The sequence below is a fragment of the Dipodomys ordii genome, unplaced genomic scaffold, assembly GCF_000151885.1.
Source record: "Dipodomys ordii isolate 6190 unplaced genomic scaffold, Dord_2.0 Scaffold49, whole genome shotgun sequence".
NCBI classification, from domain to species: Eukaryota; Metazoa; Chordata; class Mammalia; order Rodentia; family Heteromyidae; genus Dipodomys; species Dipodomys ordii.
In genome coordinates, this window is record NW_012267265.1 from 12756690 (window position 1) to 12773004 (window position 16315).

General features: G+C 36.0%; 1 protein-coding gene across 1 annotated transcript in view; it reads right to left on the reverse strand.

Annotated features, from left to right (window-relative positions):
* Positions 1 to 16315, reverse strand: part of Wdfy3 (WD repeat and FYVE domain containing 3) — a 240963-nt gene that overhangs the window by 122404 nt on the left and 102244 nt on the right. Inside the window, exons 8-13 of the mRNA XM_013020113.1 lie at positions 13465 to 13631; positions 11195 to 11662; positions 10192 to 10293; positions 6991 to 7184; positions 2750 to 3207; positions 1081 to 1164 (exon numbers count right to left, since the gene is read on the reverse strand). Coding sequence (XP_012875567.1) covers positions 1081 to 1164; positions 2750 to 3207; positions 6991 to 7184; positions 10192 to 10293; positions 11195 to 11662; positions 13465 to 13631 — 1473 coding nt within the window. The remainder of the gene's footprint in view (positions 1 to 1080; positions 1165 to 2749; positions 3208 to 6990; positions 7185 to 10191; positions 10294 to 11194; positions 11663 to 13464; positions 13632 to 16315) is intronic.

A 16315-nucleotide genomic window follows, 5' to 3' on the forward strand; every position in this document is an offset into this window, starting at 1 on the left:
CTTTTTGGAACCCTGTTCTGCCAGGAGGGCATGGACCTTGGTCCTCCCATTTATAGCTAGGTTGAAAGCATATCATCAACATATCCAGATTTTTAAGTTAAGATGGAGGTTTCATGAACTTCTTTGCTAGGACTGGCCTGGAGCCACTTTTCTCCCATCTCAACCTTCTGTGAAGCTAGGATGAAAGAAACATTCCACATTTCTCAGCTACTGGATGAAACTGGGACTCAGGAACTTTATGCCTGGGCTGGCCTTGAACCATTATCCTGCTGATCTCTAACTCCAAAGTAGATAGGATTAGAGGAATATACTACAGTGTAAGGGTCTTACAATTTTTGTTTGTTTAGTTTGGCCTGGTTGGTCCTGGGGCTTTAAACTCAGGACCTGGGCACTGTCTCTGAGATTTTGTGCTCAAGGGTAGCACTTTACTTGAACCACAGCTCCACTTCCAAATGGTGGTTAACTGAAATCTCATGAACTTCCCTGCCCATGATGGTTTCAAACCTTGATCCTCAGATCTTAACCTCCTGAGTTGCTAGGATGACAGGTGTGAGCCACCAGTGCCTGGTATTCTCACTTATTTTTAATAAAAGATTTATCTACTCTAAATATAAAATGTATAGTTTAGAATAAATAATAGAGATAAATAAAAAGTTCTAAACAACATTCATAGTTTCATATTTATTATCAAGAAAAATTAATAAATTTAAAATAAATTTTAAAAATTAAATTTAAAAAAGCAACTACACCAGCATCAACAACAAAAACCCCTCATCTGGCTGAGTGAAGGTGGATGGCAGGTTACACGTGTAATTCCAGCTACCTGGGAAGCCGAAAGCATAAGGTTTGAAATTTGAGACCAGCCTAAGCAGAAAGATTCTAACACTTTATCTCAAAAATTACCAGCAAAAAACAAACTTGGAGGTAAATCTCAATTGTATGCTACCAGCCTAGTAATAATAAGCACAAAGTCCTGAATTCAAACCCCTGTACAAAAAAAAAAAAAAAAGCAAAACAAATGACAGTATAGGGAAAAAAAACCACACAAAACAAGATGGACTCCTCTTATAAGATCAGTACCTTTTCCTCGACAAAGCTGGTGTCCCCCAAGGAGAGGGGAGAGAAGACTCACTTGTCAGGCAAGGAGGGATCTGTTCTGCACGACTATAGACAACAAAACAGGGTGGTTTAGAGAGGTTAGAAGAGAACAGCAGGTTGGCAGTTGGTTAGTTTCACAAGAAATGCCACTAAAAGTTTCCTAAAGGGCAGCCTACTGTCAGCAGGAGCAAGACCAAAACTACATGTGAACTAAATGAAACAGAAAAGCATGCTTAAGGCTGATGCTTATTCTATTAATGTTAACATTTAATGTTTGTTAAATAGTGTTGTATACCATGTTTGACAATGCAAACTATGAATGAAGGGTATTAACTAGAATAAGTAAAAGACAAGAGAAGTTAACCTAATTATACAAATGTACAAAGCTTATTCCTTGAACTCTACACAATCCCATGATTCCTATAATAGATATGTTTTTTGGTCAGTTGGGCTTGAACTCTGGGCTTGGGCATTGTACCTGCACTCTTCAGCTCAAAGTGAGCGCTCTACCGTTTAAGCCATAGCGCCACTTCCAGTTTTCTAGTGGTTTATTGGAGATAAGAGTCTCATGGACTTTCCTCCCCGGGCTGGCTTTGAACCACAATCCTCAGATCTCAGCCTCCTGAGTAGCTAGGATTACAGGCGTGAGCCACCGGCGCCCAGCTTAGGTATGTATTTTTATTTGAGAAAATGTTGAAACAATTCTTGTTACAATACCTGGATTTTCAAAGTTACTATTATGGACTAAGAAATACTATTAAGAAACAAGGAATATCTCAGTGGGTATACATAGATAACCCATGGTACAGAACACGAAACATATTAAAAGCTCTAGTTACTTGCTCTATTTATTAGTGAAAAATATCAACAGGCCACTTGTTTCATAAAAACAAAAAACAAAACTATGGTTACTACTAAAAGTGATAACACTTGCAACAGATATACTAGCAGCATTATTCTATGACATTGTTTTCTAAGTGGAAACCTGATTATAAATAGAGTTGAAGCAATGCAAAAATGATTCAGGAAAAGTGGCTATCCTACATACTTCCTTAGAACTGTGTATTTCCATGACAGAACTTGACACAATGCACTGTAATTACTGTTTTCATATTAGCTGCTGTAATGATCAAGGTTGTCGAGCTCAGGGCTGTTACCTTAGTAACTTTATGCACAATGATTTTGTACAGATCAGGCCTTTGTTAAGCACTTGCTTATTAAATGATTGAGTAAATGAGATAGACTCTTAAATGTGATAGTTGGAAGACATCTGATATATCACTTTTTAAGAACATACAGAAATACTATCTTCTCTGGAAATATGTGTAATTATACCCATATTCTCCTATTGATAACCAATATCATGAAATACAGATGGACCTGATAATTTTGAGGGCAAAGAAGAAGAGAGCAATAGCAAATACCATCATTAAAGGCAAGTCATAAACCTATTTAAGTGAACCTGAATTCACAAATAAAACAGACTCCTTTACTGAAAAACTTAATACCAGGGAAGCATGCAAGTCCCAAATAAAAGTAAATAGAAGACTCATTTGCTTTGGTTTTCCTGTGTTTTAACTTAGAATTCAAATCTTAATGTTGAAATCATCCCGTGTGCTACCTTAAATGAGAATTCAGAGCAGAGCCATACCTGTCAAAAGAATCTGTTGCTACCTTGTAGAGATAAATAAAGAGTTTACTGCAGTGTCGCAAAGTGGGTGACACTGAATCCACTGAGGTCACGTCTTCCTCAAGTAGTCTCTGAAATGGCTGTGTGTTTGAGGGGAAGACATTCATGACGCTTATTTTTCTTAAGTCTGAGAAGCAGCCAAGAAATCGAACGGCATCTGCCAATTTCTCATACTGAATCTCTGTTTTGAAGAAATGAGAGTTGGCTGGCTCATAGCGCATTGCTGCAGTCAATGTGCAGAACACAGTGTGGAGAAGCTCAAACACTTGATTTTGGTTCACTTTCTCCCAGCCATTCTTCGGTGGAGAGCTTAAGGATCTTTCCATAGCAACGAGCAAGGATGTAATGTACACAAATCCTCCAACTTTCCTAAAAACTGTTCTGGAACGATGGCTTTCTCGAAGTACTGACAAAAGGGCCTACAGAGGATAAAACACGAACCATGACTTAAATTAAAAAAAAAAACAATTGAAACAAAAACTATGCATAAATGTCAAACATCTGATGTGAAGCTTTCTGTCATTTGCGTAGTGAGATGTATAAAGTACATCAAATACTTTGCTAGTTAACTAATGCCATAAAATGGGCAGGAGACAATTTCCAGTTATCATTATATCCAAAGGCTAACTAAAAAACTCTACTTAGGTCTTTAACTGATAGTATCATCTACAAATTAAGTAGTTAGACACAGGCAAGTCTAATTCCCCTACTCATGCAGTTAATCATTACATTATAGACTGGCCTGGGCCTGCAATTTGAATCTGTTTACATATACAATGACTTCTTTCCTTCATATTTAAGTATCTGAAAGAAAGGTACGTCTATTATTTAAAACACAACTTAACAATCTTACCCGTTATTACATGTGAACATCATTTTATGAACATAATTCACAGATTTCTAAGGATATTGATATCTGAAGAATGGAAAAGCTATATATATATATATATGTTATATATATATATATATACACACACACACACAATATACACACACATCTATATATACACATATACATACATATACATGTGCGTTTATACATATATGTGTGTATATCAACATTTTGAAATGTATTGCTTCAGAACTTATAAAGACATCACTGTATATAATTTATGCTTTAACTCATTTTTAAAAACAAAGTATACAAACTATGTATGTAATGAAATCTTAAAAACACTCTACCTATAATCCTAGCTATTCAGGAGACTGAGACACGAGGATCACAGTTTGAAGCCAGGCTGGGCAGAAAAGTGTGTGATACCTTATCTGCAATAAATGACCAAAAACTTGGAACAGAGCTCAGGCGTAAGTGGTAAAGAACTAGCCTTGAAAAAAATAGCCCAAGTTACAGTGCGTAGGCCCTGGGTTTAAGTCCCAGGATTGGCATAAACAAACAAAACAACCCACACTATATTTTTCCATTATTTTGTACCAATTAATTTCTATTTTAATAGTATTTGCTCAATAATAAAACTTCCTTGTCTTGTCAAATTTAATAAACTGTATTTATACTTGAAATATTAACTCATATTAATATAAGCCTTTTTAACTTAAAAGAAGATCTTATAGAATTCTACAGGTTAACTGCAAATGTTACGGTATGAATGATTGTGTTTAAATCTAATTTAAATAATGTTTCAGCACCTATCTATTCAACCTCCCACCAAGTAAAGCAAAAACAGCAACTTACCTCACAAGAAACATAGTTAAAACACTGCAAAGCACCTGGCATGGAAGCCTATCACATTTTTTTGGAGAATACATTGAGGAAAAAATATGACAAGTCATATGTAGCTTTAACAATGAAGATTAGCAATGAGAAGAGATCTTACTGTTGTCTAAGACTCACAGCATACTTACACACTCCCAGGTGTCACAACCTACTGCACTGGACAGTCAGCCTATTGCTCTCAGGCTCCAGGCCTGCACAGTGATTGATACACTGCTATATACTGTAAGAGCCATAATATAATGGTAAGAATTGTGTGTTTTAACATAACTAAACATAGAAAAGGGATAATAAAATGCAACAGAGCACCGGGTGCTGGTGGCTCATGCCTGTAATCCTAGTTACTCAGATCTGAGGAGTTCAAAGCCAGCCCAGGCAGAAAAGTTTATGAGAATCTTATCTCCAATTAACTAGCAGAAAACTGGGAAGTGGAGCTGTGGCTCAAAGTGAGCCTTTAGTAAAAAGAGCTCAGTGACAGTGCCTAGGCCCTGAGTTCAAACCCCATCACTAACAAAAAAACTGAAACAATAAAATCTACAACTGACAGAACAAATATAAAAGGCAACAAACTTTTCAGTTCTAAAATAGCATATGACTTTATTATTTGATAGATGAGGAAGAATGTATTCAGAGAAACATGTAAAACCTCACTGTAAGAATTATAGTGGCAAACTGTGCACCAGTGGCTCACATCTGTAATCCTAGCTATTCAGGAGGCTGAGATCTGAGGATCGTGGTTCAAAGCCAGCCCGGACAGGAAAGTCCATGAGACTCTTATCTCCAATAAACCACTAGAAAACCGGAAGTGGTGCTGTGGCTTAAGTGGTAGAGTGCTTGCCTTGAGCTGAAGAGCATAGGAACAGCGCCCAAGCCCAGAGTTCAAGCCCCATGACTGACCAAAAAAAAAAAAAGAAAAAAAGAATTATAGTGACTCCAAGCAATTTATGAGACTGAGAGTTGAAAGATGGCAGTTCAAAGCCAAACTAGGCAGAAAAGTTTGTGAGACTTTTATTAAACAGTTATAAACCATGTATGGCTCAGATGAAAAAGGACCAGCCTTGAATAGAAAAGCTAAGCAAAGCCATGAGGTCCAGAGTTCAAGTACACACACACACACACACACACGCACACATGCACACACGCACGCACGCACAAATACAGAATTACAAAAGGGGTTAAGAAAAACAGCGCTTATGAATCCTTAGTCTGATACTCTGTATTGCAGTTTTCTGGACAGGTCATCTCCTATGTCTTCAAAGCTGACTTACCCATTGACATTATCATATCAAAATCTTAGTAGCTGAAATATTTAAAATACTAGGAAAAATTTAATTATTTGCTGAAGTTAGTAACAAACTTCAAAGTCACTTGCTAACTATTTTCTATAAGTTACTATTCTGAATGTTCTTGAGTATCTGCATGTGGAATTAATATATAACACAGGGCTGTTGCACAACAGGCTGGACATCCAGCCAGAGAGTAAATTACATTGTGAACCTAGGAGTAACTCTACTATGAGATGTACACAACAGTGAAATCACTTCTCAAAGCAGATCCTCATTTATTTAAGGAAGAGCCAAATGTAAAGCTATTATTTCACCATTTAAAATTAAAATGAGGGGCTGGGAAGGTGGCTCAGTGGTAGAGCGCTTGCCTTGCATGCCTGAGGCCCTGGGTTTGATTCCTCAGCATCACATAAGCAAAAAGAAAAAAGCCAGAAGTGGTGCTGTAGCTCAAGTGGTAGAGCGCTAGCCTTGAGCTGAAGAGCTGAGGTACAGCGCCCAGGCCCAGAGTTCAGGCCTCACGACTGGACCCCCCAAAAAAATTAAATTAAAATGATCTTTAGAGGGCATAATTTGAGACAATGAAAAATTCTGATTATAAGAATTACTCTTCCCCCACTTGCTTGTTGATTTTTAAATTTATACATTTACTTACTGATTTCTTTTGATCTCTTCCTGGCTTTCTGGCTAAATAACATGTTTTAGTCATTTTATTTTGTTTTCTGCCCTAACCGTAAGTCAACTATTTTTGTAAGTCGCTCTGCTTCCTTCCAATGGAAAATGGTATTCAGAAAGTGAGTGTCAATGAATAAATGGAAGAATGAAAATATTAATGGAACTCTCTAACTTGGTACACATGTTATTTAAATTCAAAGAGAGTGAAGTGAAAGGAATGTGTGTGAAATATCTCTGAAGCTTAATAGCTCTGTAATATTCACATTAGATTATTAAGATGCTATACTTTGCTAGTGTACTTTTAAATTTAAGATAATTATTATAAGCCAGTAAAACTACTACAGGTTTATTAGCAGTAGGTCAATAACCTACTGAAAGACATGAATATTCTTCCAAATCTCTAATATGTACTAACGTGGTTTTTGAAATTTCCCTATCTTTAATGAATTATAAATCACTTCCAAAAAACCCCACGGTTTATAGCAGCCAGACAGTAAGCACATTATCCAATTTACCCTTAAAATATCAGTCTTCAACTGTAGTTCTGTGGGTGGAGCTGAGTGCATTAAGCCCAGTAGTGTGCCCATGTCATCGTCCCCATTTGGAGACAGCACCAACTGCTGGATAGTCATCAGGGCGTGCTGCCTGCACTGAGGGTACTTCACTATGTTGTGCGCGCACCGTGCACCTCCAAACTCGCGGAATATGCCTGAAAGGAGGAAGAAAAGCACAGAATGTAGGAGGCCTTCGAACACTCTATTAACCAGATGAATTAAAATGAAATTTCTTTTTTAGGTAGACATTCAAAAGAATGAAAATAAGACCTAGCCAAGTCTTTCAACTCTTAAATTCCCATGTGAAAATGGGTACTATAGGATGGTACAAGATGTATGTGCACATTTTCTCAGCTTAAGATTAATGAATGCTCTGACATCTACCATATCCGAATTCTCCAAATCTAAAGTGTTTATAAAATCTCCAGGAACCCAGCACTGAAATCAACTTATATAAAAGGGGTTCAAGTGAACAGACCCCTTACATATGAGATTTAAATTGAACAGTCCTTCAAAAATAGTAGCAAAAAAAAGAATGGAATAAATTACCACAAGAAAAATTGTAAGGAACTATGGTAGAACACAAGAACAACAACAACAAAAAGAAATTGTATAGTAGAAAACATTGTTACTATACTGCTCCAAAACCGTTGTGTAGATTGACTTACTTAGTTCATATCCCCTTCCATACAGAAGTTTAAAGGAACAGTTAGTGAATGACAGCCAGATTTATATCTACATATCCCAGCTTATAAATCTGTGTTCCTGTGTTAGCCTTGAGCTGAAGAGCTGAGGGACAGTGCCCAGGCCCAGAGTTCAGGCCCCACAACTGGACCCAAAAAAAAAAAAAGTTTTGCTATCATTTAGATGTTTGGTTCTTCCATAAATCTTGTGATTTGTTAAATAACTGATACTATACTTGTGATTTGTTAAATAGCTGATACTATACTTTGTTATAGCAGCCACTATCCTGTCAGAGTAACAGTTTTCTACTTAGTGACTTTACAGGAATTATGTGAACTTGAAGTGAGTATTAAGTCATGTGCTTAACATTTAGCATATGGAAGGCTGAGTGTGATGGTTTATACCTCTAAACCCAGCACTCAGGAGGCAGAGATAGGAAGATCAAAAGTGAGAGATCTGTCTGAATTCCAGACCAGCCTGAGCTACAGTGAGACCTGGTCTGAAAAAGGTGGGGGTGGGGGGGAGGAAAGAAATATTATTAGCATGTAAGTATGGTGATGCACTCCTGTAATTACAGCAGGAGGTAGAGGTAGGGGGAGTAAGTTTATAGCCAGCCTGCACTAGATAGTCAGACAAAAAATTCAACAACAAAAAATTTAGCCCACAGCATTTGCAACAACTTCTGATTATGTGAAAGTTCGGGCTTACTTACCTGCTGGTTACCATTTAGGACCATTATATAATAGTTATGGTTAATACTTTCAATAATTTACTATAAGCAAAGTACTGCTTCAAAGTGCTGCAGATCATATAGCCAAGTAACAACTTTCTTAGCAAGGAAGAGAAAGGTATCAAGCAAAGAACTGTGTAAGAATGTATGGTACCCTGGAAGAGGTATTAAGTAACTGAATCACAGAGTAAACTTCCTATTCCCCTTCAAGAACAGATGGACCAGTCCTTCTCTGTATAACTCCATGTCACATCATGAAAAGCTAATTTGCCAAATAAATTCCTGTCTGTGTATCTTTATTATGTTTCTTAGAACCTGAATCAACTAAATCTAGTTTGAAGAAACAAGAAAATCATGTTTTATACAACAGACAAAATTTTACTCCAGTGCCCATTACACTTCAATCATACTGCTTCAATTACCTACTAAATTCATTCAGCTGTTTCTTGGTAGTTGACAAAATTATATTTAAATTATTACTTATATGATTATGAGTTTATATCTTTCTCAATTAGATGGGCAATTCCCCTGGAGTAAGAATTATCTTTGTATCTCTGACAACTAGTATGATGCCTGGGAAACGTAATGTATTTTATGTTGAACATTGAATTTCTCTGTTCAGGAAAATAAACAGTCATCCATTTGTGAATAAGACTTATTGATGTCCTCATTCATTCACTCATGCATGGCTTCTCATACACTTACAATCTAATCCAAATCTCCTTGTTATGTTCTAAAAAGTTCTCCCTGATTGGGGCCTGGCCCACTTACCTGCGCTTAGATTTCCCACATTTATTCGTCTCAAGATGTATTGACCTAATGGCTTGAGAGTGTTATTAAAATTTTAAGTAATCATTTTTAAAAGGAACTATGATACTTTATCAATATAGTTGGATGCTGAGTCCAAGTGGCTAGCTACTGAGGAGGCTGAGATCTGAAGACTGAGGTTTAAAGCCAGCCTGTACAAGAAAGTCCACGAGACTCTCATCTCCAATTAGCCACCAGAAAATCTAAGTGGCATTACGTTTCAAAGTGGTAGAGTGTTAGCCTTGGGCAAAAGAGCTCAGAGACAGTGCCCAGGCCCTGAGTTCAAACCACAACCTACAACAAAAAATATAGTTGGACTTCTGCTAACTGCAGGAAGAAAAGGATTGAAGAAAATCTGAGACCAAAAGTAAAACAAAATATCTAGTGAAGTATTTTATTTGAAAAGACTCAATTTTTACTACAGAATCTGTCTTTAATTTCTTTTCCTCTTTTTCTTCTTTGTTGCAAGAATGGGACTCAGCTTAGTGCTTGCCATTTTGCTCATTCGCTGGTGCTCTACCAACTGACCCAAGCCTGGAACCCCATAATCATTTTTTTGATATTTCCTTATGATTATAACATTAAAATAGTTTTAATGTGCATTTTTTGAAAAACTCAGTCACTCAGTGGATCAGTGAAGAAAACTTAAGCCAATTACTTGAATTAAGCCAATTACTTGAATAAGAATTCATTATATAAGTAAAAAATTAGTTACAAAAGGACTACTTTAAACACAAGGGATATAATCAAAAGTAATAAAAAAATTGAAAACAGTAACAATGCTTCATATATATTGCTATCATAGTATTGTAGGGACATGACTGTACAATCATTGAGTCAACAGTCCCTCCTGCATGGAACACAATCATTTCAGAAGAACTACAGAAGTGTAACCAGAGGAAGTCTCTTCACAAAGCATTTGCAGTGGCTTTTCTAACTACCTGCATTTGTGTTTGATCCTTGGAGAAGCACTGTCAAGGTCTCCATGACCAAAAGAGCCAGATGCTTTTGGTCTTCAACTGAACTGTTATTTCTTGAGTCTCCTAGAAAAGAAGTTCCAAATTATCAAAGTGGTAAGCTCATTTTTTAGAGTCAGTTTTACTTTCTTAATTCCCTTTAATACTTAGAATTCACATTCAGCACGACTACAATGGCTATAATACAACCTTTAAAATGATACACAGTTCTAACATCTGCGCTAAGTCAATGTCAAAACTCAAAGTCAAATCAATGTCAATAGACTTTATTTTGGTGTGGCTATAAAGGCATTTAAGAAATACTGAAAATGAAGAAGGCAAGCTAAATCTATCCTTCTTTTTTTATTTTATTTTTTTTGTGAACATACTGTACAGAGGGGTCTAAATCTATCCTTCTAAGGAAAGTCAACAGCAGAAGGCTACATCTTCATGTCCAATGACAAAGAAGCCTACAAATAGTATAAACTACTCAAATTTTATTCACTCATATTTAACAGCAGATTTATTTAATGCCAGATACTACTTACTATACCTTTATCAGATTTTCCACAAAGGTACCTAATAATACATTTGTGCTAATATCAATAAATATTTTGCCTGTGTAATTTATTAAAAGATTTAGAGGTACTTACACATGTAACTATAATACATAATTGCAATTATTTCCAGAATGTTGCAAAAATTCTCTTATAACAGTAATAGTTCCTCATAATGTAATATAGTTTATACATGTTTTACCTCACCTTTTACCCTAACTTAAATTGTCTTTACTACAATAACGTATTTCTAGGTTCCCTTTATCCAGCCTCTTGGGCTAGAGGGGAAAACTTTGGTAAATATTCACTAGAAATTCCCAATCATATATCAGGAAGTTATTAAAATCAATAATCCAAGGAGAAGCACAACAAGAAAAAGTCTTCCCAACCTCCCTTGTCAAGTGAAAACAGGACCAGGGCAAATACTTTACCTTGTTCATTCAGTGCCTGAGCTGGGTCCTTCAACAGGGCAGCATATTTATGTAAAAGGGTTACCATGACCTCAAGAAGACCCACTTCCCTAAATACATCCTTAAATACATAGTCATGTCTTGTGAACTTAAGAAGTGTCTTCATTGCAACAATGCTACAGTGGTAAGAAGAGCTAGATTTTAAGAGGATACTAACACTAATAAGTTCTTTACACGGAATATAATTTAAGCTAAAAACAACAAACTCCAGCATCTCAAAGTATTTGTTTTGTACTTCGGGGAGTTTAGAAATCTTCTCTGCAAACTGTGACAATGTGTGTTGTGATTCTAGGATGAAATAATTAGCATTGTCTGCCATGTAAATATTTGTGATAGCATCAAGAATGATCTGGGCAAGGAAGTTGGTTTTTGCTTTCAAAAATGCATTCTGAAGAACTGCAAAGGCCTGGATGTTTCTCACACTGTGACCTGCAACAGAAAACAAGAACACAAAAGTAGGTGCTATGTGATATTTTAGTCATGGAAAACAAATCTGCTTAAACACAACTTTCAACATCAACTATTTAATAAGAATATATAGCCTGGTTAAAGATCTTATTTTTCTTCAACAGGTACAAAACATTCAATTAAAACCTATGATTGCCAGGCGCTGATGGTTCATGCATGTAATCCTTGCTATTCAGGAGGCTGGGATCTGAGGATTACAGTTCAAAGTTGGCCTAAAAAGGAAAGTCTGTGAGACTCTTATCTCCAATAAACTACTAAAAAAGCTAGAAATGGGGCTGTGGCACAAGTGGTAGAGCACTAGCCTTGAGCTAAAGAGACTCAAGGACAGCATCCAGGCCCTAAATTCAAGCCCTACGACCTACACGCATATGTGCATGCACACACATACAAACACACACACACACACACACACACAAACATATTGATTAAACCCCTCATGTATCATCATGAATATTTCAACTCAAGTATATAACATATGTTGGAAATCAATTGCTTTAGAAAGAATTAAAGTGTATTGTGTACATCTAGTTTCTGAGTGGAGATAGGTCTTCTTCATTTGAATATAGTAAGATTGACCCTGAATGGAAGACTTGGAGGCTGTAGTAATAAGCTCAAGAGCAGCAAAAATGAAAACAGAGCATTAGGAGGGAAAGAAGTTCTCTAAGTTTCCTTTTTCTCTTCACATTTATACAACACCGTAATTTTCTTAAGTGTTAGTTCAGAAGTTTATTCTGTGTGGAGGCTAAAACTTGCAATTTTTTACATAAACATTTGTCAAGGCAACTAAAGACCAGTTACTAAGTATATTTTTAAATGACTCTCAAATGTATCAATTAGAAAAAAATTACACATGATTCATGACACTAATAATAATCATTATTGAGAAGTTAACACAGAAAGTTGTATTTGAGGAAAATGTAAATAAGTTTTTATCTCTAAAAATGTCCCCTGGTCCAAAACTATTACAAGAATAAAGCATTCACAAGACTGACCAAAAAAATTAACCCAGGTCCTTACAGAACAAGCTGAAGTTTTAGATATAATGTAAATATAGAACTCAGAAAAACGCACAATGGGCTAGAAGGTTGTTCAGAAATCTTGTTGCAAATAGTTATGAAAAACATAAAGATGTTTTTCCATCTTCAACTTATATATTATTTCATTTTTAACACTAATTTATTCAATGTTTGGCAAATATCAGAGATTAGTTCATTTTTAATTATTTGTCAACAATAAGTTTGTTCTTTTTAAGATATTTTTAAGTAGCTGTATAAAGGGTTTTCAATTCAACATGTTAGCTTATGAGTCCAATGTATGTTGGATCAATGTCATCCTTCTCATAGTTCTCCCCCATTTCTCCCAATCCCACCCATCACCTCAATTTTCCTAGTTCCATTTTACACACACACACACATTATGACTGTATTTCACCCACTCCTTCAATATGCTTCTTCCTACCTTTGTATTAGCTGTAGCTTTACCGTAAACCAAGTTTAGACAAACTTCTAGATATACAAATGTAAGGCCTAACTAAATGTGACAAAAGAAGTGACAAATTAGTTAAGGTAAGAGCTAGATTTAGGATAATATGAGAAAATACAAATTTTCTGAAATTTGGTCACTATTTGGTTTCAAGTGATATCATTTATTAAAGATGAAGCAGATTAATAAACACGTGCAAGGATGAATTGTCTACCATAAAGCAGCCTTCTCCATTTCTCTGTGTAGCTAGGAGAGGATGTGGAGATGAGGTTAAAACTCACCTTTGCCTGCGGGCTGAGGGACTGCAAATCCAGGCAATAAAAAAGGTGCCCCTGTGGTAATACCAGCTGGCTTGAGTTCACTGACCCCATATGTTGTTAGGGAAGTTATCAGATGAACTAGATCTTTCAAGGCATCTTTGGATTCTGCCTCTTTTGCTTGTTCCAATCTAGAAAAAGTACAATTAAGCAAACTTTTTTTTGTTATAGTTTTCAACTTAATGCAGAAAATATTTTTCAATTTTAGAATCAGTAAATAAACATCCAGTTCTTAGAAAGATTATTACAATTTTTCCTATGGTTAAAACATATACATGTTTTATTGTAACACATTATAGCATATTTGGAAGAAAATCATCAACAATCAGAAGATATTGATATAATTCAGATGCTAATTTTGTCACTAATAATGTTACTTTAGATAACCACTGATCTTTGATAGAAAGCTTTATTATGATAAAAGAATTAGATTAAATATTTTTTCTCAAATTCTCTAAAGCTCTAAACTTATATACATTTTACCTGATTAAAACCCAAACCTCTTGAATACTCCATCCTAAGACATTTTCTCTGTAAGTGATGTTTCAAAATAAACTCTGCGCAGAGTTCTAAGAATTTTACCTGCATTGCATTAATTTATCCAGGTAATATTGTTAGATAGGTTTTGGGTACCTAAAGAAATTTTTTTAATAGTCTTAATTCCTTTTGAAAGAACACTGTTTGGAGTCATGTAGGAATTACCTTTTGAGTCTGGCTTTAATGATAATAAAAAATGCTGGAAGAAATCTAAATGCTCAATCCCATAATATCCACTTTTAAAATCTTAATGTATTTTTGGGCTGGGAAGGTGGCTCAGTGGTAGAGTACTTGCCTTGCATGCTGAGGCCCTGGGTTCAATTTCTCAGCACCACATAAGCAGAAAAAGCCGAAAGTGGCACTGTGGCTCAAATGGTAGAACAATAACCTTGAGCTGAAGAGCTGTAGGACAGAGCCCAGGCCCAGAGATAGGCTCCATGGTCAACCAAAAACAAACAAACAAACAAAATCCTAATATCTTTTTAACTTGTCTTTCAATGTGAAAACTTTAGTTTCTATAAAAATTTTTATCAACTCACGGACATAACTGGGTAGCCTTCTTTATTCTTACTTTTTAGTTATCCATGTAAGCCTCAACGTTAATATAAGCTCTTCTCAAGGAACCACAGAGAAAGAAAGATATGGCTCAAATGGTAGAGCACCAGGCTCAAACAAAAAAAGCCAAGTACAAGGCCCTGAGTTCAAGCCCCACTTCTGGGGCATGTGCAAACACACAAACACAGATATACAAACACACACACACACACACACACACACACACACACACACACACACACACACACACACACACACAAATGCCCATCAAGAAGCAACCACAGCTTTGGCAGGAAGAAGGAAGGACAGGGAACAGAAGACAAGAGCACTGATATACATGAAACTCTGTCTACATTTAGAATCAATAACTATAGGTAATCATTATACAATTAGGATCAATAACTACAGTTAAGTATCAGGACTGAATATTAATCACTTTGAGGTATTATATAATATCTTATCAATCTGCATTCATTTTTGTATTTTTTTATTGTAAAGATACTGTACAGAGGGGATACAGTTACATGAGTAAGGTAATTGTAATATGTACATTTCCTACCTCCTCCTTTGTTTTACCCCCTACCATCCCGTCCCTCCCTCCATCCCTTCCCTCCCCAGCTCCCTGACTTCTCCACCCCCCATACCCAAAGTTGTAAAGTTCATTTTCAACATAGTATTTTGTACATCTCACTGTTACAATGGGTCAAACTGCATCCTTATTTAGGCATTTTGTTATTTCCCTTCCCCTCCCCAAATTAGAAAATTGTATATACAAGATGCAGGGCACCAGAATCAAATACAGTGAAAATGGGTTATAGCATGGTCAACCTGCATTCTGATACTGTGGCACAAACTAGCCCTCCAGTAGTAACATGAACAGCTAATTTCATCAACTTAGGAAACAAGCACAAAAAAATAACTAGCATATAAAATGGAAAAGCAAGGTAAATAAAACCTTTTGGAAAAACTGATTGTTTTTATATCAATGTCAAAGGTCTCACTCAATTTAAATAACTGTTCTTGCTATTAACTTTATTAATAAAAGTATTATAAGTACTATAAATAAAGAAAACCAAAAATATAAATAAACACAAATATTTATTAACACTTCAGGATAATGATAGTAAATTCATGTAACCTCTTGTCCAGCAGTTACTAAACAAGAGCAGTGTTACTAATATCTAACCTTTCTACTTGACCATTTTATTCTAGACTACAGCTTTCTACTTTGTTGATAGAATATGCACAAAAAGGACAGCAAAGCAAAGAGGACATCACAGCATATTGCATACATTAAATAAATGTGTGAGTGCCCAGTTAGAATGGCTATAATCAGGAAATCTAATAACAGATGCTGGAGGGAATGTGGCCAAAAGGGAACCCTACTGCATTGTTGGTGAGAGTGTAAACTTGTTCAACCACTTTGGAAAGCAGTATGGAGGTTCCTCAAAAGACTCCCCATAGTGCTCCCCTATGGCCCAGCAATCCAACTTTTGGGCATTTATCCAACCGATCACAAACAAGGCTGTACTAAAGCTACCAGCACAATTATGTTTATCATAGCATTATTCACCATAGCTAAGATATGGAACCAACCCAGATGCCCCTCAGTAGATGAATGGATCAAAAAATGTGATTTTTTGAGAAGTACAAGTTGTCATGCCCAAAACGAGCTTTACAATGGGGGGGGAGGAGAAGGATTGGGATTGGGGGGGAGAAGAGA